The sequence below is a fragment of the Clytia hemisphaerica genome, unplaced genomic scaffold (genome assembly GCF_902728285.1).
Source record: "Clytia hemisphaerica strain Z4C2 unplaced genomic scaffold, Clytia hemisphaerica genome assembly, whole genome shotgun sequence".
Taxonomy (NCBI): domain Eukaryota; kingdom Metazoa; phylum Cnidaria; class Hydrozoa; order Leptothecata; family Clytiidae; genus Clytia; species Clytia hemisphaerica.
Window position 1 is genome coordinate 686,743 of NW_027103851.1, and position 27,969 is coordinate 714,711.

The 27,969-nt window shown below is 34.8% G+C and overlaps 2 protein-coding genes across 5 annotated transcripts; one reads left to right on the top strand and one right to left on the bottom strand.

Moving 5' to 3' along the window:
• Positions 1-1,783: 1,783 nt before the first annotated feature.
• LOC136807717 (uncharacterized protein C2orf81 homolog) lies at positions 1,784-10,596 on the bottom strand. 2 transcript variants are annotated; one of them, XM_067064327.1, is made up of 10 exons: positions 10,372-10,596; positions 9,264-9,426; positions 8,811-8,877; positions 8,264-8,419; positions 7,392-7,479; positions 6,979-7,165; positions 5,799-6,088; positions 4,041-4,287; positions 3,015-3,083; positions 1,784-2,044 (listed from the first exon to the last, which is right to left on the bottom strand). In XM_067064327.1, the coding sequence occupies exons 1-10, from the start codon at positions 10,479-10,481 to the stop codon at positions 1,892-1,894; spliced, it is 1,530 nt and encodes a 509-aa protein (XP_066920428.1). In that variant the 5' UTR covers positions 10,482-10,596; the 3' UTR covers positions 1,784-1,891. The 2 variants fall into 2 exon arrangements, with proteins under 2 accessions (XP_066920428.1, XP_066920427.1); XM_067064326.1 differs by having other exon boundaries at positions 7,392-7,482; positions 10,372-10,595.
• A 3,422-nt stretch (positions 10,597-14,018) lies between these two features.
• On the top strand, positions 14,019-27,438 carry LOC136807725 (protein tyrosine phosphatase type IVA 1-like). Of its 3 annotated transcripts, none has more exons than XM_067064337.1 (4): positions 14,019-14,159; positions 22,590-23,051; positions 23,526-23,618; positions 25,948-27,438. In XM_067064337.1, the coding sequence occupies exons 2-4, from the start codon at positions 22,932-22,934 to the stop codon at positions 26,254-26,256; spliced, it is 522 nt and encodes a 173-aa protein (XP_066920438.1). In that variant the 5' UTR covers positions 14,019-14,159; positions 22,590-22,931; the 3' UTR covers positions 26,257-27,438. The 3 variants fall into 3 exon arrangements, with proteins under 3 accessions (XP_066920438.1, XP_066920437.1, XP_066920436.1); XM_067064336.1 differs by lacking the exon at positions 14,019-14,159 and adding an exon at positions 20,942-21,020; XM_067064335.1 differs by lacking the exon at positions 14,019-14,159 and adding an exon at positions 21,924-22,003.
• The last annotated feature ends 531 nt before the right edge of the window (positions 27,439-27,969 follow it).

Consider the following 27,969-nt stretch of genomic DNA (forward strand, 5'->3'; position numbering starts at 1 on the left):
ACTTATAAAACTTTAATGCTTTAAAGATTAAACATTAAAAAATAATCAGGAATAATTGATTGATTTAATTATTGATTGATTGGTTGATTGATTGATTGATTTATTGATTGATTGAGGCGATATATGTCATGATTATTATTCACTAAATAGACCTTTTCTAATAATGTCGCAGACATCTTAGATTGTAGGCAAAATATATGGACATACGCAGTGAATAAATCCACAAGGTAACCAATCAGAAATAGCTTGTTTTTTTTTCATTGGCTGCTATATTTCAACATTTCTCTATTGCTACTTTGCCTAATAAACAATAGTCAAGAGGATACTGCGTATAAAATTTATCAAAAAGTTCTGCGCCATCTTAAGTTGGGTGAAATAGAAACTCACTTATCCTAGTTAAGGCCCGGCCCGGGGGGGGGGTACTTAGGCAAATGGAGGGTACGGTATGTGCCGCCCTTAAGGGTACCTTTTTTGGACTTCCAAAGTCCCGCTAAGGGTCGGAAAAATCAGAAAATCAAATTTCAGTCCCACTAAGGGTCGAAAAATTGGAAAATTTCAACTTTTTACCCCCTGAAAGATCGAAATTTGGTCAAAATTGGTCAAATTTGTCCCGCTAAGGTCGCAAAATTCCCAAAATTTTCCTTTGTTTTCTCCTTTTTAGTCCCGGTAAGGGTCCAAAGTTCGAAAGTCGGGCGGCACCCCCCCCCCGTCAGCTCGCAACCCTAGTACCCCCCGGGGGCCCGCCCTTACAAACTGTACTGTAATCTAAGCGTGGTTAATGACTAGTTCAAATGTAATTCACCAATTGATATAGTTAAAATGTGATCCAAAATATCTAGCGGTGGAGAGAGAGGACTACATTTTCTGAAATCTAGGGATAGATTTTAGTTTCAATCCGGCGTTTGCGTAAAAAATACGCACGGGGGTAAAAGCTTTAAGTGAACCCCGGGCTTTATTGAACGCTCGCGTGAATTGCCACCACTCCAGCTCCAGATCAATGACAGAGTGTTCGTACAGAATCAGCATGGATCGACACCACGTAAATGAAAACGCATTGGTGTGGTTATAGAGATCAAGTATATCGTCAAAATTTCTGGTACTGGCCGGCTTACACCAAGAAACAGACGCTTTCTCCGGAAGATCAAGGAATCATTTCCACCAACAGTCAACTAAACCATTACAAAAATTTCCAGCATGTACCACCGATCCCCACAAGCTCAACACCATTCTGCTAACTAAACACACCTACACCAGCGCCAGTTCCACCTTCCACTCACGATAACAAGGAAGTGCGTGGCAACCAATAACAGCAAGACAAGCCAGCTTCCCCCACCCAAGATGGAACCTAAGAGTAATGTTTTTTAAAGAATGGCCGAAGCAATTTTTGTCGAAAAATTCTTATTCGCCGTAGAAAACCGTGACTCTTTTCAAGCTTGCTTCAAGTCAAAAGCATGAGCTCCTTAAAAAATCTACCACTGCTTGCGGCCACAGACTTCTGTAAAGCCCTAGAAGGGCTATATGTCGTGCTTTAAGCTTATCCAAGCAAAAAAAGTGAATTTCACAAAAAGAAATATTAGTATTGATTTCAAAAATCCGCGAAGCTTCTGATTGGTCAAGTGAATCCGCGAAATTAAATTCCGCGAAACACGCATATTCATTGGATTTAAAAAAGTTGGTCTTTTTGGGCCAAAATAGGTTATAATTATTGTAAACAAATAATTCTATCAACCACGAAATTAAATTCCGCCAAATTTTGGATGTGCTTAAAAAGAGTGTACATCACTTTTCATAACTAACATCAATGGTATCTTACACACAGTTAAAATAATAAAGTTCAAAAATAAAAATTGTATACAATTCCATTATATATTTACATGAGAATCGCAGGGAATTACATGAGAATCGCAGGGAGTGGTTTCGACCTTGAATAAGAATTCAATGTTGGTTTCGTTTTGTTAATAATATCATGAACGTCTAGTTTTCGACCACGACCACTTTGTATGGGTTTTAGTGACTGTTCATCCACGTATGCCAGTGGTTGAACCTAAAGATGCAAAAATAAAAATGAGTACAGTAGAATTTCACTAATTTTATCATTCGAATTTTTTCCATAATTCGAACTCATTCTCAGTTTCCGTCAATGGGAACCCTCGTAAATTAGTTCTAGTTTAGACAGCCCACTTTTTGTCCTGCCTATTCTAATTGCGAATTAAAGTGGGCATGAAGTGGACTGTCTAAAGTCAATGCATTGCCCTCTTTTGACGTCAATGCAATGACTTCTTTCAATCTTTTCCAAGCAAAGATTTTAACTGCCAACTTTGTGCCCCCTTTCTGCCTACTCTAACAATTAGAATAGGCAGGGCAGAAAGTCGGCCGTCTAAACTAGAGCTAACTTTCTATCAAAGTATTCGAATCTCTCTCTAATACACGTTTTTTATAAGGAACCTTAACTTGGCTCTTAGCCTGGAGTTCCTTATTTTTCCAGAGAATTTCAACCTCAAAGTTAGTACTTAGCTGCTAAGTTTGGATTGCTAAATATTTAACTAATGCATAAGTATAAAAATTGATTATTGTTTATTGAACGTTGTTGCATCAATATTTTGTCATCTTATTGTTTACGTTTTGTAAAGTTCGAGTTTAACTCTCTGTTCCTTATTATAGTTGTAGTTCTTGATATTCATGATGTAATGTTTTATACGGAAGTACCCAAAAAGACCGGGTGTTTGCAACAATACCTAAAACAGTTCAAATTTTCTAAACGCGCTAACATTCTAAACATGACTAACGACTAACATTCGGATCGTGAAAAAAGGCAAAACCAAGCTGGCGCTTTATCCAGGAGAGGCTCCTTGCAGAGTCTCTTTTAGCCGGCTAGCTTGGTTCGTCTCTCGAAATTTTAATTTTCTACGGAAATATCTTTAGTGGCAAACACACGGGTTACTTTGGGTGTTTCTGTATAAAACATTACGTCGTGAATACAGGAAACTACAAATACACTTTACGGGATGGATTACCTTTGGACCACTCTTGGAGAGAACGCCTTCTTTGATGACCACACCTTCAGAAATATCCGCTGTATCAACCTATGGTAAAATTACGGTTGGAAATTGTAAATTCGTATCATTGAAGAACATAGCGTCAGCCTTGGTTTAGGTCCCAGGCAAAAATTAGACCTCCCCGTGAGTTTTAAGTTCCCCCAAAGATTCCTTAAATTTTTGGTAGCCCCCCAGGGCTTTCGACCCTCTACACTTTTAAAGTTATGTCGAATCAATTTTGGGAAAAAGACTTCGTTTCGATGTTTTTTGTCACTAGCTTAATATCGAATAACAGAGGAAACTTAGTAAGATCAATGCAAATAAAACCGCACTTATTCCTACTACCATTTTGTCCTCCCGTTTTTTCTTTCCCAGTTTCAAAAAAGGATCATCAAGAAATTCAAAAACAAACACATTGAAAAATCAGACGAAAACATTCGAGTTAGAGAGCGTCAACTAGTGGGGTCGTTTAGCATAATTTACGGGAAAAAAATAAGATCCAGCTAAAACTTTCTCCAGACCTTCTCTATAGGATGGTTATGCCTCAGGAAAAAATCCCCTAGAATCCCACTGGTGGAACATCCCTTTTTTGGGACATTTCTTTTTTTTCCCAGGCAAAACCCTAAGGGCGAAATATTTTGAAAATTTCAAACTCATTTTCAGACATTATCAAGAATACCATTCGAAAGCTCTCGAAAACTATATAGAAGACTTTTAAACGGGTATAGCCGATTTCATTACCTAACTCAAGATAATTCACGCAGAAGATGCTATTTATGGTCAATTTTAGACCAAAATGTGGCGAAAATTACTTCCTTTAAGGTATAGGATTCATCTTTTAACTTTCATTAGACAAATAAATATAAACAAGACTGTTTATTGAATGTTTTGAAAATTCTACAATTCGAATGTCACCTTAACTGAAACGATATCGTTCCCCCGTGCCATTTGAGTTATGGAAACTCTACTATAACTTGGGCGCTTCATAGAATTATATAGTCTTACCAGTGAGGGAGGTAAGGGTGTCCGCAAGGTCCGTAACACATCTGGACTATGTGTCCGCAAGGTCCGTAAAATATCCACATCTTGACCACCAGCTTGATTGATCAATGAATATGGATCGATTTTGTTTTTAGTGTTAGTTTTTTGTGCGTCGTCATAACTATTTGATAAATCAATCCCTTTGAACTTTCGAGAAGTTTTCTTCATGTTTTGTTGAGTCGAGTCAATAATCGAACATTTTGTTTTTACCCTGTAGAAAGAAAGAAAAATTATGCACAGGAATTACTTTATTATACAAAAAAAAGTAGACACATAATTAACGGCCTTGAAATTAACACCAAGTACACCAAGGTTGGTTTTAATTAAAGGAGTTTTAATTAACACGAAATTTCTTAATTCGTGTTAATTACTTTGATCGGATTAAATTTTGCGAGATTGGATTTCGCGATTTCGCGAATTTTTGCCATTTACGCAAAATTAAGTCTCGTGAAAATGCGTGAGATTGCTGACTCACAAAATACAATCCAGGTGAAATTTTTGGAATCTCTTTTTCGGTGGAGGAAGCAGTCAAAATTCTCATTTGTAGCAAAAAAATGGCCATTTTCAGTTATTTTCAGGCTCATTCACGAAATTAAATTTACGCGAAATTTTTCAAAACGTTGACTTATTGATGTTGAATATAGAAAAATTCACGATTATTTTGCTTCGCGAAATGGGCTATTCCAGAAAAAGTTTGTACCCCTAATGTTGAGGAGGTCTTTTTTTAAAAGGTGACCCCCTGGATTTTTTACAATTTTTCAGGACCCCCTTTGATTTTTTTCTCTCATTCTTTTTGGACCACCCTGGATTTTCGACCTCGTGTTACTGACCCTCCTGGATTTTCAACCTCATTTTACTAACCACCCTGGATTTCTGCGTTCAAATTCCAGACCTCCCTGGATGTTTTATTTTCCAGACCACCCTGGTCGTCACACCTCCTCAACAACATAGGGAGTACAGACTATTTCTGGAATAGCCCAATTTAGTCTCACGAAATTTAGTTTCGCGAAATTTAATCCGATTAAAGTACATGTTCACTTATTTCGTGTAATAAGGCATGACTATGGTTTCAATATGTCCAACACCCATGTGTCACACACCCGGTGGGGTCCTCACCCACTGGAAAATTTGGACAACATTTTTTCCCCGGTGGAAAAATACCCTTCAATCTTAGCCCAACTGGGAAATTGACTTTTTTAGCTCCATTAGAAATGAGTGTAAAAATTAACACTCCCCCAACGGAATTTTTTAACTTGGAACAACAGAATTTTTATCCCTGTTGGGATTTCGATATAAATTTTATCCCTGCTGTGGGAAAAAGTTCCACCGTGATTGTGAGACAAGGGTGTAATCGTAGTACATAATATGTACTATGATTACACCCTTGTACTATGGCGTAAATTCATAAAATTTAATTCCCTCCAACCATTATCTTTTTAAAATACGAATTTTTAATTTGTGATATTTTTCTGGCTTTTAATAGTGCTTTTGATAAGACAAAATGACTTAATTTCAATTTACATATACAGTGGAGTCTCTATAACTCGAACACGCATGGGGAACACAAATTTGTTCGAGTTGTGGAAATTTCGAGTTATGGAGTAAGGTTTTTAAGGTATTGTTTACTGAAGTAAAAGAAAACATCTTCGAGTTAAGGAGACACTCGAGTTATAGATGTTCGAATTTTCCTCCACTGTATTAAGACTTGAAAAAATTACTTACCTATGGTCGGGCAGGGCGGCTATATTAATTTTCTGAACATGCACCACATTCCCTGCTTCGTTATAAATAACTTCTTTGACGCCCGGTGGGCGGCCGTGTTGATGTTTGAAAAGTGAATCTGACGAATGAATGGGCGCTCCATGACGATCCTTACTCATCGCCCCCGCCCCAGGTTTTGGGCGGTCGTCAGTAACGGGCGATAGTGAAATAGCAGTAAAGGTTGGTAGTGATCCTTTGTGTTTTTTATATGTGTTTGAATTGCGATGCTGGCTTTGAAGATTTCTTGAACTCTATTAATGAAATAGATATAAAAAATTGAATTTATGATCATATTTGAAAGTTGTTCCCACCCAATTATCAAACTCTTTATTATTTTCCATTTGTCTAACTGCAACGACATTCAATTCGATAATAGAATATTAGGGCTTGGCGGTTATGCACCTGACCAATCTTTTCTACATAAATCTTTTCAAGACACTGGATGAGGTTTCTACAGCCCTAGCTGAAACAAAATTATGTGCAAAATCTATTTTCGAAAGAAGAACAGTTCGGTGCAGTCTGTCCAATCCATTTCTCTCACACCCTCCCTGTTTACTGCTATACTACCTTAAGAGAACTAATTTTAGCGAAAACTAATTTTCATGGTCGAAAAAGAATTCGGAAAAATCGCATTTCGCGGGAATTGAGTTTCGGAGTTTGGCAATATTTTGGACCCATTTCTTTCATTTTCCTGAAAATTTTTTAAATTTTTTGATGAATAGCCAAATTTGTAATTCGGATACCGGTACCAAACTATAATGCACTCTTTGAAAAGATGACGAATCTTTTTGCTTCAATTGTCATGGCTTGGGGAAGATAGAGGTAACTCTTTATAGTTATATATAAGATATCTGTTATTTTCTCATGTCAATTACATTTTTGGATTAGAGCAGAATTACAGAAAAAAAGCTAGATGCTGAATGGACCTACCTGATGATGAAAGTTAGATAGCAATGCGAGGAGAAAAATGAAAAAAATCAGTCATAAAATATAGTGTTTAGCGAAAATGCATAACGCAAAAATTTTATCATTGATTGTTGATGGGGGGAGAGGCAAGGGTTGTAAGGAAAAAACGAACGGACATGGGTTAATTTATAGGACCTCCACCGGGGCACCCGGAGGTAGGTCCAAAAAGCTTCACCTTCGGAGGTACTGGAGATAATGGAACTTCAGGCGAAGAAGATGTTTTTCCTGGCAAACTTTCCATCAAAGGAGACTCCATTGAAGAGTTTCTGATTGTCGAATTTGGCTGTGTGGAAATGGATGACGTCTGTTCTGGTGATATTTTCATTGATTCACTATCCGTTATCGCTTCTTTGTCTTCTGTTCTGGAAAATGATCAAAACAAAACAATTGTAAGGAAGAACCAACAATCGATATTAATCGATCGAGCCAAGCGTACGTTTAGTTGAACAGAACTTTTTTAAGAAAGCGCGATTTTAAGAGGGCATATGAGAAAGATATTTTTAGCTTTATAAAAGATGAAGTCGGGTACAAGTAACAGTAACAAAAAATAATATGTCTTCTTAAAAGAAACCTCAAGAAAAAAAAAACCTCTGATCTTCTTTATTTTTGATTGGTTCATCATTTTCTTGATCATTGTTGTTTTCGTCAGCTTCTTCGTTTTTCTCTCGTTTTTCTTCTTCTATAAATAAAATACACTAGATATAGAAACAAATCATAAGATTTTTTCGATAAAAGTTTTCAAAGTCTATAAAAGTTTGTGACCGCAGTCAAGGACTATCCGAAGGCTTCCTTTTCTTGAGATATCTGCCCGAATGTGAGAGAGGGGCGTCACTTCCCCACTTTCCCTTGACTGAGCATCAATAGAGAGCCACCAAGTGGCTGGGAATCGAACCCGAATCGAAGGTTTTCCTAGCGTGTCGTACCCCGATGCTCAACCTTTATCCTACGGTCGTTTTTATCACAACTACATGAAATGAAAGAATAGCGTTTCTTTACAACCACGAATACCGGTGATGTTACACAGCTTTGAAAACAAAAACATTGAAGAATTTGTCAGCACGGAGCAGACTTGATGAGATCATCCGATTTTTCCGGTCTTGTACCGATTGGTCTGGACCCAGAGCAGGAGCACCACGTCCCCACGCCACCCTATTTTTTGACTCGATCGAAATACAGAATCATGTCTTGGTTTAACAGTGGTAAAACTTTGCATAAGAAGATAAGGCGGGCCTTGTTTCAAAAAGCCTCTGTAAGCTTATGGGCCCTCTTTCACGAAAGCATAATGCCCAAAGTAGATTATTATATAACCGCCAGTTTCCAGGTGCCTATGAGAGAATTCCGGAGGTAAAACATGGCATTACGCCACCGTATCACTTTTGCCTAAACAAATGCCCATGCGCTCGTTGCCATCATCGCACTCAGTTTTTACAAATGAGCAAATCCATAATACTTATTGTTACCGTTCAACTCTTTTGAATCTTCTTCATCGATTCTTGGCGTTGTTTTATTCTCCTTCAAAGTCACTGTCTCACTCCCTCCTTTTCGAAATACATTAATTGAATGAACAACGGGTACTGCTCCTTGAGCCCAGCTGTCTGTTACGCACGCTACAGGCTCTAAGAAAAACAAAAAAGATTGTTTGAAATATGTTTTGACTAAGGACAAAAATTATTTTCATATTTGTTTGATATATCTCTTTCCAAAATTGAGATCCAGAAGATATCATAGAACTTTTTACTTAATTTAGTACTGTATGAAACGCAGCTCTAAGTGACAGGATTATTTTATATCTTTTAGGAGCACGAATCCGTTAATTAATGTAAACAACCTATTGGAGTCGTTGGCAACTGAAATATTTTAACATACCACAATGAATTATATTTTTTTTCGTTTGGGCTGGGGAAATCCGCTAGAGTAAAAAGAAAAACTCGCAGAATTCAGGATATTCATGACATAATGTTTTCTACGGAAATACCCCAGTTTTAGCCAGTAGTGGAAAAGTTATACCATCATCTTCACACCAAGCTACTTCTTGAAGAACATTTTCACCAACATCGCATTTAATAAATTCCCACTGAAAGTAAAATTAAAATATTAGCAAAAAGTTGATTCTATATATGTAGGAACTACAGATATCTTGTATACACACTTTTCTTTCCTTATTTATTCCTATTACTTATTATATAAGTAATGCGCCATCTTGAATGAAATGACGTCACAATTTAGCTTGCACGATCCTTGAAATTTTGAAGTCATTGCAGTGTCAAAACTAAGGTTTCTGTGGTCTACTTTCAGCTAAGATGGCGCATTATTTTGCTTCACTTGTGTTTATACAAGATATCTGTAGCAACAATTTGAAGTTTGACCAAAATAACAATTGATATATAAGATGACGGTAGATAAGAATAAGAACCTGTGATTTTTGGTGAGATTTGTTAAGAAAAATAAACGGAGATCTACCTCTACAAACTCTAGTAAAAGCTCTTTTGCGGCAAAAACAGCATAAGGTGCCACGCGGTCAGAGATGATTTTCTTGAAAATGATATCGCATGCAACATCAGCTATATCGCTAACTATATCCGAAACAAATTCTTCACATGTCTCATTTTCGAGTAGGTCGTTCCTAAAGAAAACACAAGAAATTGTCAAATTATTAGTTCACTATTATTAGTCCATCTTTTCAACTGGTAAAATTTACTCTATGTTACTAACAAAATAGGCCCTTATCAATGAATACTAGGTAAAGTTTTTAACAACGTAATATACATTGAAAATCATAAATAAAGAGCTTTTAAGGAAGAAACTTTTAGCATGCAGCCAACCTGTAAAAGAAATTGGAAATATACCATCCTTAAAACGATCAAATTTGTCAGTTATTAGTTTTTTTCAGCTACCTAAAGAGGGGCTATATTCAGTGTATTGAAATTCTCAGGTGATAGGAAACCGTAAGATGTCTAACGTTGTCATCCCTCATCTAATTCTGACATAGAATAGAGATAGAATTAAAAGGAAGGTCGAAATCACTGATTGAAAAAAGATTTTTTTCCTTTTGATCGTTAATTAGCAATCAGCAATTCCAATTTTTCTATTACTCCCAGTTCTAAAGAAGGGTGTCAGAATAAGATGAGGGATGTTGACATTAGACCATCTTACGGTACAAATTTTGCTATTTTGGCGGTAGACACCTAATATATACAAACATCAAATTAATTTGATTAATTTTTTAAAGTGATTTAAATAAAATATTTGACAGTAGTTTGTATCAAGTTCCAAGGGAAAACATAACATTTGAATCGAGTGTAAATAAGCTGGGGAGGCATTCAATTACCAATTCTAGTAGGATTGATAATAATTTTATTGACAAAAATGAGCAATATTCATTGAAATTGCCAGCTTTTAAAGTAGAAAAAACTAAACTACTGTAAAAAAAATCGAAAATTTCAGTTAAACATGATAAAAAATTCTGAATAAGCTGGAAATCTTGCCTCAACTTGATCTTTATTGTAAGGCTTTTCAAATAAATTCTTGAGTCCGAATCTGAATTATTGGAATTCAAAATAATACTTACCAGTCACCTTCAGTAAAACGTCCAGGTACAATTACATTTTGATTGGCAGGTGGAGCATTTTGATTGACACTTGGTGTTTTGTTACCTCGATCACCTCTTGACTTACTCATTCTGTATCATCTTGCTATGTTGTGCGCAGTTTCTATAAGCTATGTCATTTTTACTTACTTTTTACCAATTCATTTTTTGTCTCTAGTAAAATATAAACCAACCAACCAAATTTTGTCATTGAATTCCTGATACAGTGCTTCAATTTGTTAGGCCTAGCTTATACACTAAAGTAGAAATTAATTCCACACATGTAAATGGGTCCTTGTTTGGGGTCTGGCAAAATTTCTGGGAAATAGCCTATCCAGCTGTGAGAGCAGATCTTGGTGGGTTCTGTCTTCCACACATTTCTTGGGAAGTTGTTCTTCAAATTTGTTTTCAAGGTTTGCTCAGCTCATCTACAGTATGGCTCAAAATTCAGGGAATTTCACATAGTTTTTGATAATGTTGATTTCAATGAATCCCTTTAGAAGTTTTGTGGTGCATTTTTTGCTTGCAAGTCAAGTAGATATTATAGCGCAGCATTAATCTTTGATATGCAATTCGGCGGGAAGCTAGTGGGACTAACTGATTGAAAGCATAATTTTGAAAACCTTTGCTTGAAATTGAAAAAACAAAACCATAATATTTAGCAACGCACTGCCGCGTGGTGCGTAATATCAATAAAGTGAAAGGAAGCCCTGACTAGCCTAATTGTCGGGGCCGTCAAAAAATATGCTGAGAGCTAATTTATATAAAAAACAAGACACATGGTGCAAAATTTCTGTACAAACCAAAATATGGCTTCGTTGCAATACCGGTTGAAACACTTGTGGGTAAACAGAACATCAAATTCCCCTCGCCACAAGTGTTTCAACCTGTATTCCAACGAAGCCATATTTTGGTTTGTACAGAAATTTCGCCCGCTCAAATCAAAACAACAAAATGGTCAATCTCACTAAAGCAAAACATTGCCGCCACGGCATTTCCCTGGATAAAAATTCTGGTCACGTGACCATCCGTGATTTTAGACCAATGAAAACGCTTCATTTCCCCGGATTAAAGTTGTGTCTACACTAACGCGGCAAACAATTGAAAATTTCAATAAGGGTACATGAAAAAACTCAAATGGGACTCAATGTGGGTTAAGTAAACAAAAACTCTTAGCGAATGATGATTCAAAGAAGTGCTTAGAGCTACAAAAACTTTTTCCGACATTTTTCCGACTTGTCCGACTCGGGATTTATGTTTTGAAGGTGAGTTGGTCGGGCGACGCGAACGGAACATATTTTAGATTGCCGCCTATCTTTTTCTATTTCTATCTATTTGGTTGAGTTGCAGGAGGCTTTAGAGGCCTATTCTCGCAACTATAGACGCTTACTAATGAGCGTCCCGTCAGCACCTTGAACTGACTACCCAATTCCCCTCACATGGCATGGGTTGACCCGGGCGAAGGAATGTTCACTTGCCAAGTGAACTGCCGTGAGTGGGAATCGAACCCTGGCCTCCTGCACAGAAGCCAAGGTTGACTACCACAATACCACGCCAACTACCATTTCCAGCTCATTAGCGATAAGCCAAAGATTAACAGTCATCGGGCTGATTTTCAGACCGTGCCAGAAAAATTTTGCGCGTCGTCATGCAGAAGGCTAGATTTCATCTACCATTCTTGCCTTGTTGGGTTGGCTTGGTGCTTTCGAAAAATCCTCACTTTTCTCACAGGGGTAGCAACTCCAGAAGATTTTTCAAGTTTTAATTTTTTTTTCAAAATCTATCCTATCTTGTAGAGCTTTGAAAAAGAAAGAACATGAGGGGTCATATGCCTCCAGAGGATTAGTGGTTGTAAAGATATTCAAATTTTAGTGTCAAAAATTTGACTAAAAATGTCAAAAAAAAGGTTAGGAAAATAGCTTGGAAAAATTCGAAAAATGTGTCAAAAAAGAAAATAAAGAAATTTTCCAGTCATGCTTCTTAAATTTTGCATATCTCTTTTTCTAGTGTAGCTAGAGACCTCAAATTTGGAGGGAGAATTCTTTGATGGTGTTATAAAAATATTATTATATAAAAATATTTGTAAAATATTTAGTATATTTATCAAAATAACGAAAGATATATCTTTTTTTGAAAAAAGAAGACATTGCATTGTTTTATTTTTGTTTTTGAAGAAAAAAGCTTGGAAAAGGTTGAAATGAGTTAAAAAAGGTGGTAGGACCCATTTTCAAGGGGCCTCTGGAAATGGAGGAACAAAAACTTATGAGTAAAGAATAAGTTTTTTTGAAAGGAGAGACCCCAAATGAAAAGAAAATCCATTTCGGCAGAAATAAAAACTTTTTTTGGGACATTCCCATGCTAAAGAAGCAAAAAAGTTAAAAAAAACTACATGAAAATGAAAGAACTAGAATTAGCGATTGTGATTTTTGAATTCCGCACCCTTTTTCTGATAAACATACAAAGTTTCAGCCTCCAAACACATTTTCCTCCATTTCCAGACACATTTGTTCTTCGATAGTTGCAAATTTTTTTTCTCCCGTCGGCAAACAATTTTCAAAATGTTGCAAAACGTTCGGCATTTTACCAATTTGCCGTCTAGCCCGTGTCCACAGTGTTATACCGCTGGAAAGCTAAGATCACGGGCTTTCATTTAGCAAAAACTGGAACGCTTTAGCATACATAGAAAAAAAGTTCCAAGGGTTCAAAGTTCACGGAAAAATGAAACATTTGGTTTGACGTCAACGAAAGTTGCATGACTTCTGGAGTCGCTAACAAAGGTAAGGACTTTCAAATAAAACTATTTTGGTTTTCAAAAACTACTGGGAGGGATTTTGCCCTGTCCACCCTACCATAGACCCCCACTTTCAAAACAAAACAAAAACAAACTTAAGAAAAAATTGTGAAATGAAAATAAATGAAAATAAAAACACTGAAACTAATAAGCTAATAAAGAATATAATACTACTTGATTCTCACCCTTTTTTGATTTGAGAAGAGGGACATTATAAAAGAATCAAAGATAGCAATATTGTCCAGCGCGCCAGAAGACGCCAGAAGTGTGTGTGCAGTCATCAGTTTATACTGTTCTTTTAAAAAAAAAAGTGATCTTTCATAGAAATTCCCACTACTTTGCTGCCATCTTTGTTTACGCTAGTAATCAGATCCTGTCCCTTTCGGTGAGTCTAAATGTTCTGGTTCTGAAAGGGTTATGATAAAGTACGATAAAGTTATCGGGAAGGCCGGGTAGGCTATTTATATCGGACCTTCCCCTCCATTTCCGGGGTGAAAAAGTGGGTAAAAAGTCAAAAGTGCAGCATTTAGGGAACATTCACCATTGCTATGATTGGAAGGAGAACAAACTTATCCTCAGAATGGAATACTCCATACCAAAATCCTCTCTGATTGTTATCTATTTTTCTTACATCACAGAGAGGAAAAATTTCCCTAAAAATTCGAACACGCATTTCATTTTGATTTGATGGTGCAATATTTTCCGTACTTTTAAGATAAATGCGTTGTACAGTCTCAGAGTAGCACTTTCATCAAATTGTAGCGAATGATTTGCATGTATCAGCTACTTCATACTTTCTTATTGCGCAATCTAGCGATACAAAAATATTCCGGGTTTTATCATTACTGGAAAAATAACAACAGACACTTCATTTCGAAGCAGGAGTTGGAAAAGAAAGAAAGACAGTAGAACCCTGAAACCTTCACAAAAAAACGTTTAAATCTTTCCTTTCCAATCAATGAGGCTTTTTATCGGATCGGTAAGTTTGTTGTTTATGTACTTTACGTTTTGATAGCTGTCTGGAAAACTGATTGTGAAAATCAATGAAGTTTTATTTACTCAGCGCTGCAGCCCCCCCCCCCCCGCCAGGGGAGACCAGACTCTCCCACTCGATACAATATACAATAGGGTTGTAGCTTCTTCACAATTTTGTAAGACACATCTGAACTTATTTCTTACTTTTCGGTCTCTAGTTCTTAGTTTTTCTGACTATTTGGGAACAAAACACACAGTATTCAGTCTGGGAAATCCTCTCAATTGCACGCTTATGTTCCGAGGGCGTAAGCGCGCAATTGCATGGTTATAATTTACGCCTGCTCCCGCCCCGGTTGAAATTGCTTAGGGATTTCAAGGGGCTCAGAATTCTCTAATTCGGGTGGAGGCATGGTTTAACGGTGAAGGCTTCTTCGTAAAAGCGAAAGATATGTATATATCTATTTTTCGGATCCGGCATGCGGGAATAGTGTCAGGACCTGCAGGCAACCTGGTAGGGTTGGGTATGGGTGTGGTTTAGGTGTGGTTATGTATCAGATTGGCTAGGAATTTGGTTATTATCAGTTAGGGTTAGGGTTGGAGCTCGAAAAAAGCACTCTTTTGTGATTTTCTCTTAATACAGTCTGGTCTGCAGTTTGTACAATATAAATAGCCATCTGAAACGCTCTTTCGGCATGAATCCGTGGCGCAGCGGATAAGGCATTGGGTTTCAAAACATCGGAACGTTGCATTTAGTGGGTTCGAATCCCACCGGTGGCGATCTGTCGGCAAGTCTTTCAGTAAGTTAGAAAACATAGTAAATAACTCACACAGAACCAGAAAGTCAGAAAAACTACGAACAAGAGACTGGAAAGTGCGAAATAAGTCCAGATCGGTCTTTTGTCTTTACAAAGAAGCCACAACCTGGTTTAACAGGCAATCCATTTTTACGGAATCTTCTTCTACGATAAATTTTGAGTAAAACTGCCCTAGGCTTTTGAAATTCAACAGAGCTTTCGGAAGGAATTGAGTGTCAGAATAATAAAGGGTGCAATTGCACGCTTACCGCTTACCACCCGTTTCAGAACAATTTCGATAAGCGTGTAATTACACGCTTAAAAATTCTGCCATTTTGATAACCGTGCAATTGCGCGCTTACGGTCTCGGAACATAAGCGTGCAATTGAGAGGATTTCCCAGACTGGTATTTCCCAAGCTGCCAGTGGGATTCAAACCCCCACTAATGCAAAGTTCTGATGATAAGAAACCCAACGCTCTAACCACTGCGCCACAGAATCATGCCAGGAGAGTGTTTCTGACGTTTCTATTTATATTGTACAAACTACAGACCAGACTATAAACACATTTTTCGCCTTTATCTGCCATCATATATACCAGTGTGGAAACGATGTAAAGTCCACGCCGAATTGTTGTTTTTTTAAGCTGAGGTCTATGCCAAAAAAAGTTCCGTTTGCGGAAATTGGGTGGGGGTTTTGGGGGCGCAGTAAGACCTCTCCAAACGGGTCTAGGGCTGAGCACTGGGATATTAAATCTTCCCACGCCTAAAAGTAGCTCAAAATAAGCTTTCTATTCTATTTACACTTTATGTCGTTATATGACGGTCAAGGGAGAGGTGGATGCGCTTAAACCTGGCGTAATAAAATTGGATGTTAGAAATGCGGTGCTTTGCTATTCCCGTATTGAAAAACTTTGACTTACGCCGATATCTTACTTAATATCCGCTCCTTCCGCCAATACGCGAAAAGTTATTACTGCCTCACTCCGAATATGTTCGGTGTACTGTGCACCATTTCCACGCTGCCATATATTGAGTTGTATGCAAAAATTAGGCGAGGACAGGGGAATTTATTACCGTAAGTTGGTCTAATATCGACATGCCTCGTCTAATTCCGACACCCTTCTTTAGAGAAAGGAATAACATGAAAGTTTGAATCACTGTATGAAAAAGGATTATTCCTCTCTGACCATTAAGCAAAGAAAAACAGTTTCAACCTTTCTGTTTATCGTTGCGCTGGAAAAAACATTTGATGCAGAGAAATTTCATTATTCATTATTCTTTTTTTTTCAATTACGAAAAAGCTGGAAAAAGTTCATTTAATCCCTTACTCAACATCTGTTTTAGTCCAGAGAGTTTCACCTTCGCTCCACATCTTCTTCTAATTTTTGCATAGAAATGTGTCCGTCATTTTTGTTTAATTTTCTTTGTGCTCACTCAAACTTTTTCTAAATTAATATTTCTTATTTTCCAATCAAAATGCAGGATTTATATAGATCATGTGATTACATAGTTCCGATCTTCTAATCAAAAGGTGGGATTTTCAATCACGTCCATAGGTCCACATCAATGCTTGTTATAGCAATGACTAAATTTTAGACCTTCTTGACCAAATAAATTTTACATTACATTTCATTACAATACATTACGTGACTACTAATTGAATTGAAATTCAAAGCTGGTGTATATGGAAGGTTTTATAGGCGATTTTAGATGATGGAACTGGGAAATTTTAATTAAAGAAAACAAAATAATGAACTTTTATTGAAATGTACACATTGTTTTTTTATGAGGAACCTTAACTTGGCTCCAAGCTTGGAGTTCCTTATTTTTCGAGAGAAATGCAAAAAGAGACGTTTATTGAACGTTTTTTCGTCAACATTTTGTTATCTCTATGTTTAGGCTTTGTAAATGTGTGCAAATTCAAGTTTAACTCTCTGTGACTTGACTTGTTAATTGTTATTCTAAGCCTGAGCAGTTCCTTAACAATTCCTAGTTTTTTGGACCATTTTGAGCCTCAAGTTCCTTATTATAAACGTGTTCTTTAAAAAAAAAAGTGTAATGAACTCTTTTAAGCGACAGCTCCAAGTCGTGCATGGGGTCAACGATAAACCGTTTCATTAAATCCCCTCGCCTTATGGTGGCCAAATTGCCTTTGTGAGATTGCATTGAAAATATGCAAAACCTATGCAAAAAGAAAGTAATAATATAAAACTTATATGCATAATTGCAGCCATTCTAATTTGTGTCAGCTTTCGGCTATTGCTGACGCAAATGCCGACGTAAATTTGACTTTTGCCAATATAAAAGTGCTTACTGTACTATGGAACCCAAGATTTTTTGTCGACGAAAATAAATCTGAATTAGAAAGACTGTAATTGGCATTATATTAAAGTGGCAATCTTTTAGAAGAAAGATTAAATTTGCTTCAAATGATGAAATCAATAGATTGATTTACAGCGGCTTTTTCTAACATGTTGCCCTTGACCTTGCATATCAAAACGAAAAGGTCTATTATTAAGAGAAAACCTCAAAAGAGTTCCTGTTTGAAGCCACAACCCTGACCATAAGGGGCTGTCGACAATCCTTTTTTTAAACGACTTCAGGCCCTAAGGGGGGGAGGGGGTCAACGTTTATGCCATCAAAAATACTCAAAAAAGGAAGGAAAATCTCACTCACAATAGAAGCTCCTCGCAGTGTCCCAAAGTCTTGAAAAATACTAAGAAACCATACAATCCATCACTTCCGCCATACTTTTAAATTGTATATCCAGAAATATAATTCATCACGTGACCCAATTCAGCAACCGCCCCGCCTTAATAGTAACAACCGCTATTCCTATCCCACCCTGACCCGCAACGGTTGAAGTCCTAAGGTCACGGCTCAAAACATTGTGAAATATTTGAACTGAAAGAAAATTAAAAGGTAAAACAAGGTTGCAAATTACTTTATTAAAGTGACCTCATGGTGAAAGATTACTTAATTAATCTAAATCAATACACACTCCACATAAAATCAAAAAAATTTAATAAACACCCAATGCCGGGGTTTATTCGAAGTCTCACTCAGTTAAAATATACAAGGAAAGAGAGTAAAGATGGGAAAAGAAAAATAGTGGGATCCCATCCTGGAGGTTTTTACCTCATGCTTCTAAAAATTCGATTGGTTTGATTGTCTGCTGTATGCTGTATACTCTAAAGAGGTTGAGTCTGGTTAAGTTCCCATCGCAAGACAAGAAAAAAGAGAGCGCTCTCTTGTCAAACGCTCGTTTGATGCCTTTATTGTCCCATCAGGTCAACTACCCAAAAAAAGGGTTGGGTTGAGAGAAAATTTCTACATAGGCATCAGTTGCCAGATGAGGAATATCAATTGAATCTGGAAAGTGCAGGGGGGGGGTCGGTACTAAAATTTCAGACATCATGACATTTAGTGACGTGGTGGTACTGCAAAAAAGCTCAAAAATAATTTTAGTACCATGTGTACTAAAATACCAAAAAGGTGGTCCCTTAAAGAAAAATTTGAAAAATCTTAGTATTTTGTTCTAAAATTAGCCAAAATGGAGCATTTTTTTAACAATTTTGGAAAAAATTTGATTTTTTTTTCAGTAATTTTCGAAAAAATCTTCAGAAATCTTTCAGAATTTTTCAAATTTTTTAAATATTTTTTTAAAAATATTTTTATGTACAGTTTAGCACAGTTTAGTAATAAAATTATATCATTTTGCAGATTGATGCGCTAAATTCGACTAGGTTTGTAACAATGACCCCATTTTGGTAAATTTAAACTCGTAAAAGGGCAAAAAATGGGTGGTATCTATGTTAAATTAATCAAAATAATTTTAGTACATGTGTACTAAAATAACATTTTCGAAAAATAGGTGGTGGTATGCAAGAAATTCTTGAAAATCCTTTTAGTACTCATATATGTCTGACATTTTAGTACTGACCCCCCCTGGAAAGTGCTGTTTAATATTCGATCAAGATTAAAGAATTTTCTTTAAACTAACCCTTTTTTTTATTTAGATCGTCTGAAATAGATAGCTTTTCCAATCAATGACTAATATTGATAACCAATCCATTGATTGGATATTGATTGATTCTGATAATCGATAGGTAATAGTGTATTTTACAGACTGGCCTAAAATCGACCTTTTTGCCTAAATCAGCTCGAGGATATTGTATCTAGTGATTGGAAAATGCTATTGACTTGGAATTTTGACACGTGTAAGCTATTGATAATACAAGCTTCTTGCCAAAATTTCAGCATAATCAGACGAGCTGTTGTGCTCAAAATGAGACAGTTTTAAGCTAAGGTAAGTACTTTTTTATTTTCTGGTTTACGGCCATTTGGAGATGATCTTTTGGACCAGAGGATGGAAAAAAATAACAATAAATTGCTCTTTTCAAACTTTTAATGTTGGGGAAAATGCAAAAAATACATTTTGAGAAAACTTACATACATACCAGAAAACCATAGAAGGTTTTTAGTAGGGAAATTGTGTTTAAGTGCCATTAAAGAAAGCACTGGATACTTTTCTTTGCCTTTCCTGCTTAAAATGTAATTGTTCTGATTTTTATGGCTGATCGGTACAGGATCAGAAGAGCAGAAATAAATAAAATATTTGTAATTGTAATTTCAATTTTATTTTTGCAAAAAAAAAAATCAGGCGATTCCGTAAACTAGAAAATAAAAAAGTAATTGCAAAATTATTAGGGGCAAATTTTCAAAATTTCTACCCCTCAGCCCAAGCTGATCGGCCTATGGATGACATTAAACACAAGTGATTCACTAAAATAACCAATCACAATGAAAAAGCTTATTAGGTCACTGAAATTATAAATAATTTCCTCAGTTATAGACTATAACCTGAAGAGTAAACCCAGAGGCCAAATATGATATATTTATTGAGTTTCTTTCTTACTTTCTTTTGTGATGTCGTTTGTGATCAATAGTTATACTTTTATGGATCATTCTTTCATCTTATTTTTTCATTTCTGAACCAACCTAGCTGATATAGCCTTTTTGTAGACATTCATTCTAGATATTGGTTGTGATTTGTCAATGTTTCCATTACTATAGTTGAACGTTTTATACTTCCAGACTTCCAGACTATATATTCCCTGGACAGTCTTCTTCAGTTCAGTTTCGTTAAATAAAATATGGTATTATATCTGAATTAGTAAAAAGTCTTCATTTCAAGCTGTTCCTTTTGTGATGTATCACAAAGTAAGTATTTAATGAAATTCAAATATGACCTCTCGTTCAGATAATATTAAATAAAACCTATTTTAAAAAGTTTTAAAGATACTTTGAAACTGTTGTGGGATGCACAAAATATCATTATGAACAGTTATGAAAGCACTAATTTTCATCACGATTTTTAATACATAGCATCATTTTTCTTCTTAATTTTTCGATTTTTCAAAAATCTTTTATCTTTTATATTATTTTATTTCGAAATATCTTTCCAACTGTGTATAACTTTCTAATATAGCATGAATGGGTGCTGAAAAAATGCTAAAAAACTAAAGTATCAACATACTTTTGATACAGACTTTAAAAGTGTGACATCAGGACAAGTGTCCAAAAGATCAATTTTGAAAAATTCCTTCCTCTTTTCATGATAACTTTCTTAATCTTATCAAGCTATTGAGCTCTTTATTTTACTTTCATGTGATAATCAAATTTAAGCATTTACTTTTCTCAATAGGAAATCCCCTAACAATGAAGCTCTATTTTGACATACTTGAAAGTTTGGACATCATTTTAATTGACGAATGATATATCATATTGACTTGCATAAAATTAATCAAAAACATTTTTTGGTGTACTAGAGCTTTATATTCTATGTATGATTGATGAGGTGCAGTACTGTTTGTTGTGTCATTTCAAAATATCAATCTCATGTTTCACATTTTGTTAACTAGTTTTTTTTTGTTCGTTTATGCATTTGTCTCGTTTATTTTATCAACGTTTATCAGAAAGCAGTTTGTTTGTATGCATTTTGCAAAGGGACATTTTGAGTATTTTTCTTGGTACTTTATCATCGTTAAAAATTGTTTTTTTAATAAGGGTAAGGCATCAGTTTACAAAAAATATTTTTGGTAAATAAACTTTATATATTGACAATTGCATCACATTGTTTGCTTTGGTTTGATAGATTCTCTCGTGTGTATCTTGTAGGGGTGCTTTGCTATTTTTTTTCTCTTTTCAAATTTTTGGTATAGATAAAGCGTGCAAGCTTGATAGCGTTTTGTGCATTTTTCACATAATTTTCATTTGAAAATTTACAAGTTAACCTGTGAGAAATTCAGTAAACTCTGTTGTTCTTTAGAAATTTCTGCTGACCTTGTTTTTACTTTTAATGCTATTTTCTTGGAATCTTTTTTTCTAGAATCTAATTTTCAGGTTTTTACTAGTCCTTAGTAAACTAAAAATGGTCTCTCTTGTCATTTAAGTGAACTAACCACAACACATATGACAAACTGATCTCTTTGTTCTGCATGATCAATTATGTGCATTTTCAGCTTCGCTATAATTACCAACAATTAATAGATTAATTGTCTTTATTATGTCATCAAAGAAAGAATATGGTAGCCACACATACTGTTCAATGATAGAATTTTAAAACCGAAATAAAAACGTTCATATTATACGTAAAATAATATTCGCATAATAATGTAATAGCTTTTTTTTCAATTATATTTCTAAGAACTGTAAACAAATAGTCCAAATTCCATTGATTAAAAGAACAAATTTCAAAACTCATTTTTCAAATGCTGATGCACTCGACAATTAAAATTAACATTCTATTGTTCTTAATAATAATAATGTTATGGCATTTACACCAAAATATCTTTTTGATTGAGGTTCAGGTATGTCTTTCATCAAACATCAATTATTACATCATTAAAAACCCTCTTTTCTCAAAATTTCTTGTTATTTGAACTAAGTAAGATATTTGCTCGTGTCAGAGGTATCCTGTTCAATCAAACGAAGTTTTCGAGAGGAAAAAACGTCAATAAGGAATAAAAACAAGAACAGCAGTCGATGATTGTAAATTAACCTTATTTACTATGTCAAACATCTAATCTAGGGTTGTTTTTGAAAAGTCTTTTTAGTTATCAGACACTTGATTGTCTTTTGTAATATTGTATTACTATTTTGGTTTATTTAGACTTTCTCTTTCGTCTTCCCCTTTATATAATGAGATGAGGTTCCAATCAATCCTACTTTTTTCTAGTTAGTCATGTAGTAAGTCTCCATCATAAAATATCTGACGCAAAACTGTATGAAAAGATATGTTTTTAAGAAAGTTTAAAAAAATCAGCAGATTATTATAGTTTATCAGTTTCTTATGTATAGTATGTAAGTATGTCATTTTAAAGTAACTTTAGAACGTCGTTTTTTGCTACAGAATTCTACATAATAAAAGTTAGACTTTGTCCGTAAATTATAAAACAGCTTTTAAACAGCCCATGATTATTTTTTGATTGTGAAAGTTTTGTAGTATCTTTTACATTTCACCATTTTTCCATCTTAGTCTGTCTGTCTTTTTTGACATGATAAGCAACCAAAGTCCGAAATATAAAACATTATACAGATTTTTTTAACTGTCCTTTACTTTCGTTTTTCTTTATAGGATTATTATTGTTGTGTTACCTGCATGGAGCGATTTGTAAAAGACAGTGCAGACTGGTGCCGAGGTCAACACCATTGACTAGTTCCTGAGAAAGCTCCGGACTGAAGAAATCAAGATAACCAGAAGAAAGGAGAATCCCCATCGACGACGGAGGGATCTGAAGATTTAAAAAATCTAACCATTCATACTTTATGGCCTAGTAATTTAGACGACGCTGATACAGACAAGTTCAACCAAAAGCCATCCTTGGAAACAACCATTACGTTTTGGTTTGTGGATACAAGATATATCCTTTAACCCATTTACCACTAAGAGAACCTTCTCAACACGTGACAGAACATTATGAAAATGCCAACTAACCGTTTGCTACCCAACTTTGGCCATGCCTTAGTCGAATACAAGAACATGAGGTTCCTTATTATGGACCGACCATCGAAAGCCAACATCGGACAATTTGTCGAGGTAAATTAATCTTATTATTATCACTGCCTTATTTTAATTACAAACATTCGAAGCATTTTATCGAATACTCTCACGAAGGCAACTAGCTGGACTTGCAACCATGGCAAGTAAGAAAAGGAAAAATTGTGATATTTTTTGTTATTATATTGTGTAAGAAAAACCACACCGCAAAACCCTTCGCAATAAAAATAGCAAAAACTTTTGACATTATTTGAATTTCTCTATTATTGCCAGAAAATAGCATTTTTCAGATGCTCTTTTTGAACCACTCGAGGAAGTTACATATAACCACAAAATTACTTGCGATTTTTATGTATCTGTCTTCCCTTCTTAAAACTGATAAGAGCCATGAAATCAGATTTTACTCAGCTTACAATTATTTTGTAGAACTTTGATCCTCAAATACCTACATAATTTCTACCTGTTGTGGTCTTTATACATTATTTACGTATAATTTGTTTTGTATTTCGACAGGAGCTGAAAAAATGCGATGTATGCGCAGTGATTCGTGTATGCGAGCCAACCTACGATCCACAGCTACTGGTCAAAGAAGGAATCAATGTTTTCGTAAGTAATTTTTCAATTGTTTTTCCTAAAAAAAATTCGTATCTGCCATTCCCTCTTTTTTTGTTTGTTTGTCCTTACATTTTCATTCATTTTTGCGTGAAGATGAGGAGTTTGAAATTTGAATTAATGATGATGAACGAATTATACCTATTTCCTGTTGAAAAGCCAAAAAGGTTTTACCAGTTCCTCTTACCGTTATTTTTGGAATTTATTCGAGGTCATTTCAGAAGCATGGTGATACATCGAGTCAGAAATTTTTCTTTTAATTTTCCCATCAAAAAAGGAGATGATTTAACAATTATGAAGCATAAGGAGTTTCTAGTATAAATTATAAAGGTTATTTACTCCAATTCGAATGAAACAAATGCAACAGCATTCTTAATTACGAATCAAATGAAGTATTTGATTTTTTTATCTATTTCTAATTGGCCTACGATCTCCCCTTTTCATATGAAAATGATATCATCAAAGAAAAGATAGTCATACTTTTTTATCCGTCCGTTATTTGCTCGAATTGATTAAATCGTCATGTCATCGTCATGTTGATGGATTTTCATGTTAATAACACATTTAAATACCTGCCAAACAGGTTTTTTTTAACTTTTTTTTTGATAGAATACCAACAGTTACATGGCCCAAACTTGCCAAATTTGTTAATTTTTTCTCAAATAATAGTGAGCCTCAAAAATTGTTAGAATTTTTTAATATTATAAGGGGGCCCTTATAAGGCTCAAAATTGAAAATTTTAAAGAATCATGAGACTCGTCTCTCTATTTATGTAATTCTTATAAAAAATTGTGTGTCGTGCATCGATTTTAAATTAATTTTAATTGAATACACTTTAGTAAATGGAAATAGAGGGTATAGGTATATGGTATATGGTATAGAGGGCACTCACTCACTCCGATGTTTTTCAAATACCTACTATTCAGGTCATGATAGATATCCCAAACCAGGGAAGCAAAAAAAAACACGGTACTAGAAATAGTCTTGCTATTTGCTTAGTTAGTCATGTCACGACCAACAGAACAAACACGAATCAATTTTTTTTCTTTTTACTTAATCCAATTATAATCCGTTTTTCCTTGTGTAAAAAAGCAGATAACTATCTGCTGCCTTTGTTTGCGTGTTGTGTGATAGGGGAACGAACTATTTTATCCTGAACTTGAAAGTGATGATATCCATTAGCCCTAATTCTGAGCTCTCTTGAGAAGTATACAGATGTTTAATGATCGACTTTTATTATCCAATCAACAATCAACTTTTCCTAAAATGCCAGGCAAAATTTGAATTTATTGGATTAAATAAAACGGCATTTTAATGAAGGTGTTCTTAGTCTTTTTTTGTATGTTTAGTATGATCATATCAAAATGTCAAAAGTCTCGTTAAAGAGCTCTCTCCTAAATTAAACCCCGGAAATTTGTTTTTCGTGACATGCGATGGACAAATATTGAGCTTCTATTTTGGACATAGAAGTGTCCAAAGAATTCGATTGATTTGCCAGTCTAAACAAACAAAATTCCACAAATATCTAGCCACAGGATATCATGAAATTCACTTTGTGCGAATCGAATTAGTCCAGCAAGCTAGACGAAAAAAATAGATAGACGACTTATTCAGACATAGTAGAAATAAAGCAAAAAGTGATGGAGGGAACGATTTTAGTTTATACAAACTAAATCCCGTTACAATTATCGTATTATCATATAATACTACTGTATTACATGCATTATAAACGACTCCAGTCTAGAATCGAATCAATCAAATGAACACATCATAATACAAACATCGAGAGTTAAAAATGACCAAAGAAGAATCTTTCATTTCATTTGCTTAAATGCTTATTTCCCATCTAAAGTGTGTTAATGGTGTATTTGCCAGATTGAAAGTAAAATTTGTCTTCAGATTTATGATCCTTATCTGGGGGGATTATCATCTTCTTCAATACGCGTTTTTATAAGAACAGCCAAAATTTTCGAAGCCTTCGGATGTTCTTTTTTTTAATTTTAAGCCTTAAAAATATTTGGAAGTTGTTCATAATTTCACTATTTTGTGGGTATTTTTGTGCAAAGTCCTAAATTGTGATTTTTAGAGGCCAAAAAAGCCTTAAAGGTTTTATTTCTACATAAGTGTTCTGGTTTCATATCAGACACAAATTTCATATCATGGCATTGTCTGCTTTTTGTTATTATGCTGATATAAGCAAAAAATGATGAGTAAGCAAACGATATCACTCTTATTTAAAAACAAAACCTTTAACTTGTTCATAATATTTTGGCTAGTCTCGAACTTAATTTTCTTATATAGTTTGTTTCCTTGTCTTTCACAGGACTGGAAATTCGATGACGGCGCTGCCCCACCAAGAGACATAGTACAATCATGGCTCGATTTTTTAAAAGCAACATTCGTCGAAAATCCTGGTGCCACTATTGCTATCCATTGCGTGGCGGGTTTAGGGCGAGCGCCAGTTCTCGTGGCACTGGCGCTCATCGAGGGTGGAATGAAATATGAGGACGCGGTCCAGTATATTCGTCAACGACGTCGTGGCGCCATTAATAACAAACAGTTAGAATACTTGGAAAAATATAAACCCTTGAAAATGTTTCGTGGAAAAGAAAAAGGTTGTTGTGTGCAGTGAGAAAAGACAAAGGTAACCCTTCAATTTTTTTTTTAACAATCTCCTCCCTTTTTTATAGATAATCTCTATATAATTGACTAGAAAAGTTTTTATTTTTAACAAAGTAATTATTTTATCATGTGTCTAGAAATTCACCCTCAGCAATAATTAATCGACTGCGAAGCCTTTTTCATCAAAGAATATAATTTGCTTTTTCTTTTAAAACTTGAATTGACAAGCAAACGAGTAGATTGACCTATTTCGCACATTGCTGCAGGTTTTGGATTTTTTGAGAAAAAAAAAGAGAAAAAACGATAAAAATTTTTGGACCCTACTGACTTGCTTACTTATTTTCTCGTTAATTTTTATCAAATAATTTACTGGTGTTTATGTATGCTGACATATTTTAATTTTAGAATGCTTTGCAAATTGACTTTTTTTTGGTTTATTGATTGAATGAATATTTTGGACAATTTATTTTTATTTATACATAATAATTAGTTGTAGTTATTCTTCGTCTTACCCTGACCTGTCGAATAAATGTGTATGGTTTGAGACTACACTTCATAGGGCCCAGGCCAAGTCTGACCCCTCCATTTCAAGGAGCATTTGCCAAGAAAGGCTGATTGGGAGTTTTCTTCTGTCTAATAATTTTCTCACGGATTATGAGAGTCTTCATCTGAATTTTCTCTTCGTCAGCATATTTTTTTGGTTACTTTCTAGACTTAGACTTCATTTGACAGATTTTCGAAACAGCTTTTGAATGATGATAGACCATTACATAAACTTAATTTTCTGAGCATGTGAAGGTGTAAAACATTTTTAAAGTAAATTTCATTTCAATATATCATTCCTCATTTTGTATTGCTAGGATGTTTATAATTTAGGTCAGTAAATATACAGCTAGTAGTATAAGAAGCCTTTTCCAACTTTGAAATGTATCTAAATGCCTTAGTCTCCTTTTTTTGTACGTAGATATAATTTAATTTCTGCGAAACAATTTTTAAAATGATTTACTAATAGTTTCTTATTTTTGCTTGTGGGGATTTTTTCAAAATATTTTATTTAGTATATACTGCAACAGTTTGAAAAGTTTATTAATATTTTTTTGTAAAGTCAAAAATTTTCCCTTTTTTTCCAAGCAGAATTTTCAAACGAAATTTTAAATGAAATAATACGAATAAAAATGTGATAATAATGGTATAGCAACGTCTTGTCTTCATTTGGTTTAACCCCTACTACCTGGAACAGAATTCTTAATAAGAAAAATTCAGAAATTACAAATAAAGATGTAGATGAAGATCATCTAATTGGACTGGGAATCATTTTGCCACTTAGGTTTAACTAAATATGCATAGAATACATTCCCTAAAACTTAATCAAATATATCAAACTCAAGCCGTGATCACTTTTGATTCTTAGTATCACCCAAAGTACGTACCACCAGCACAATGTTTATTATTGAGCGGTGATGAAGGCCCACTCACATTGTATACATTTGTTGATAGTTTATCGTATCTGACTTTCATAGCTCTTTGTTTATCACTCATCAATCGAGAAGTCGTTTTCATTTGAGAATTATAAAACTTCAATTCTTTTTCTAATTTTCGATCCAAAAGTTTATTTTTACTCAAAACAAATTCGCAATATTCACTACACTTTGGTTTGTATACTAATTCCCGTTTCGTAGGTGGTGGTTTTGATTCTTGGATCTTTTCAATTTTTTCACGTTTC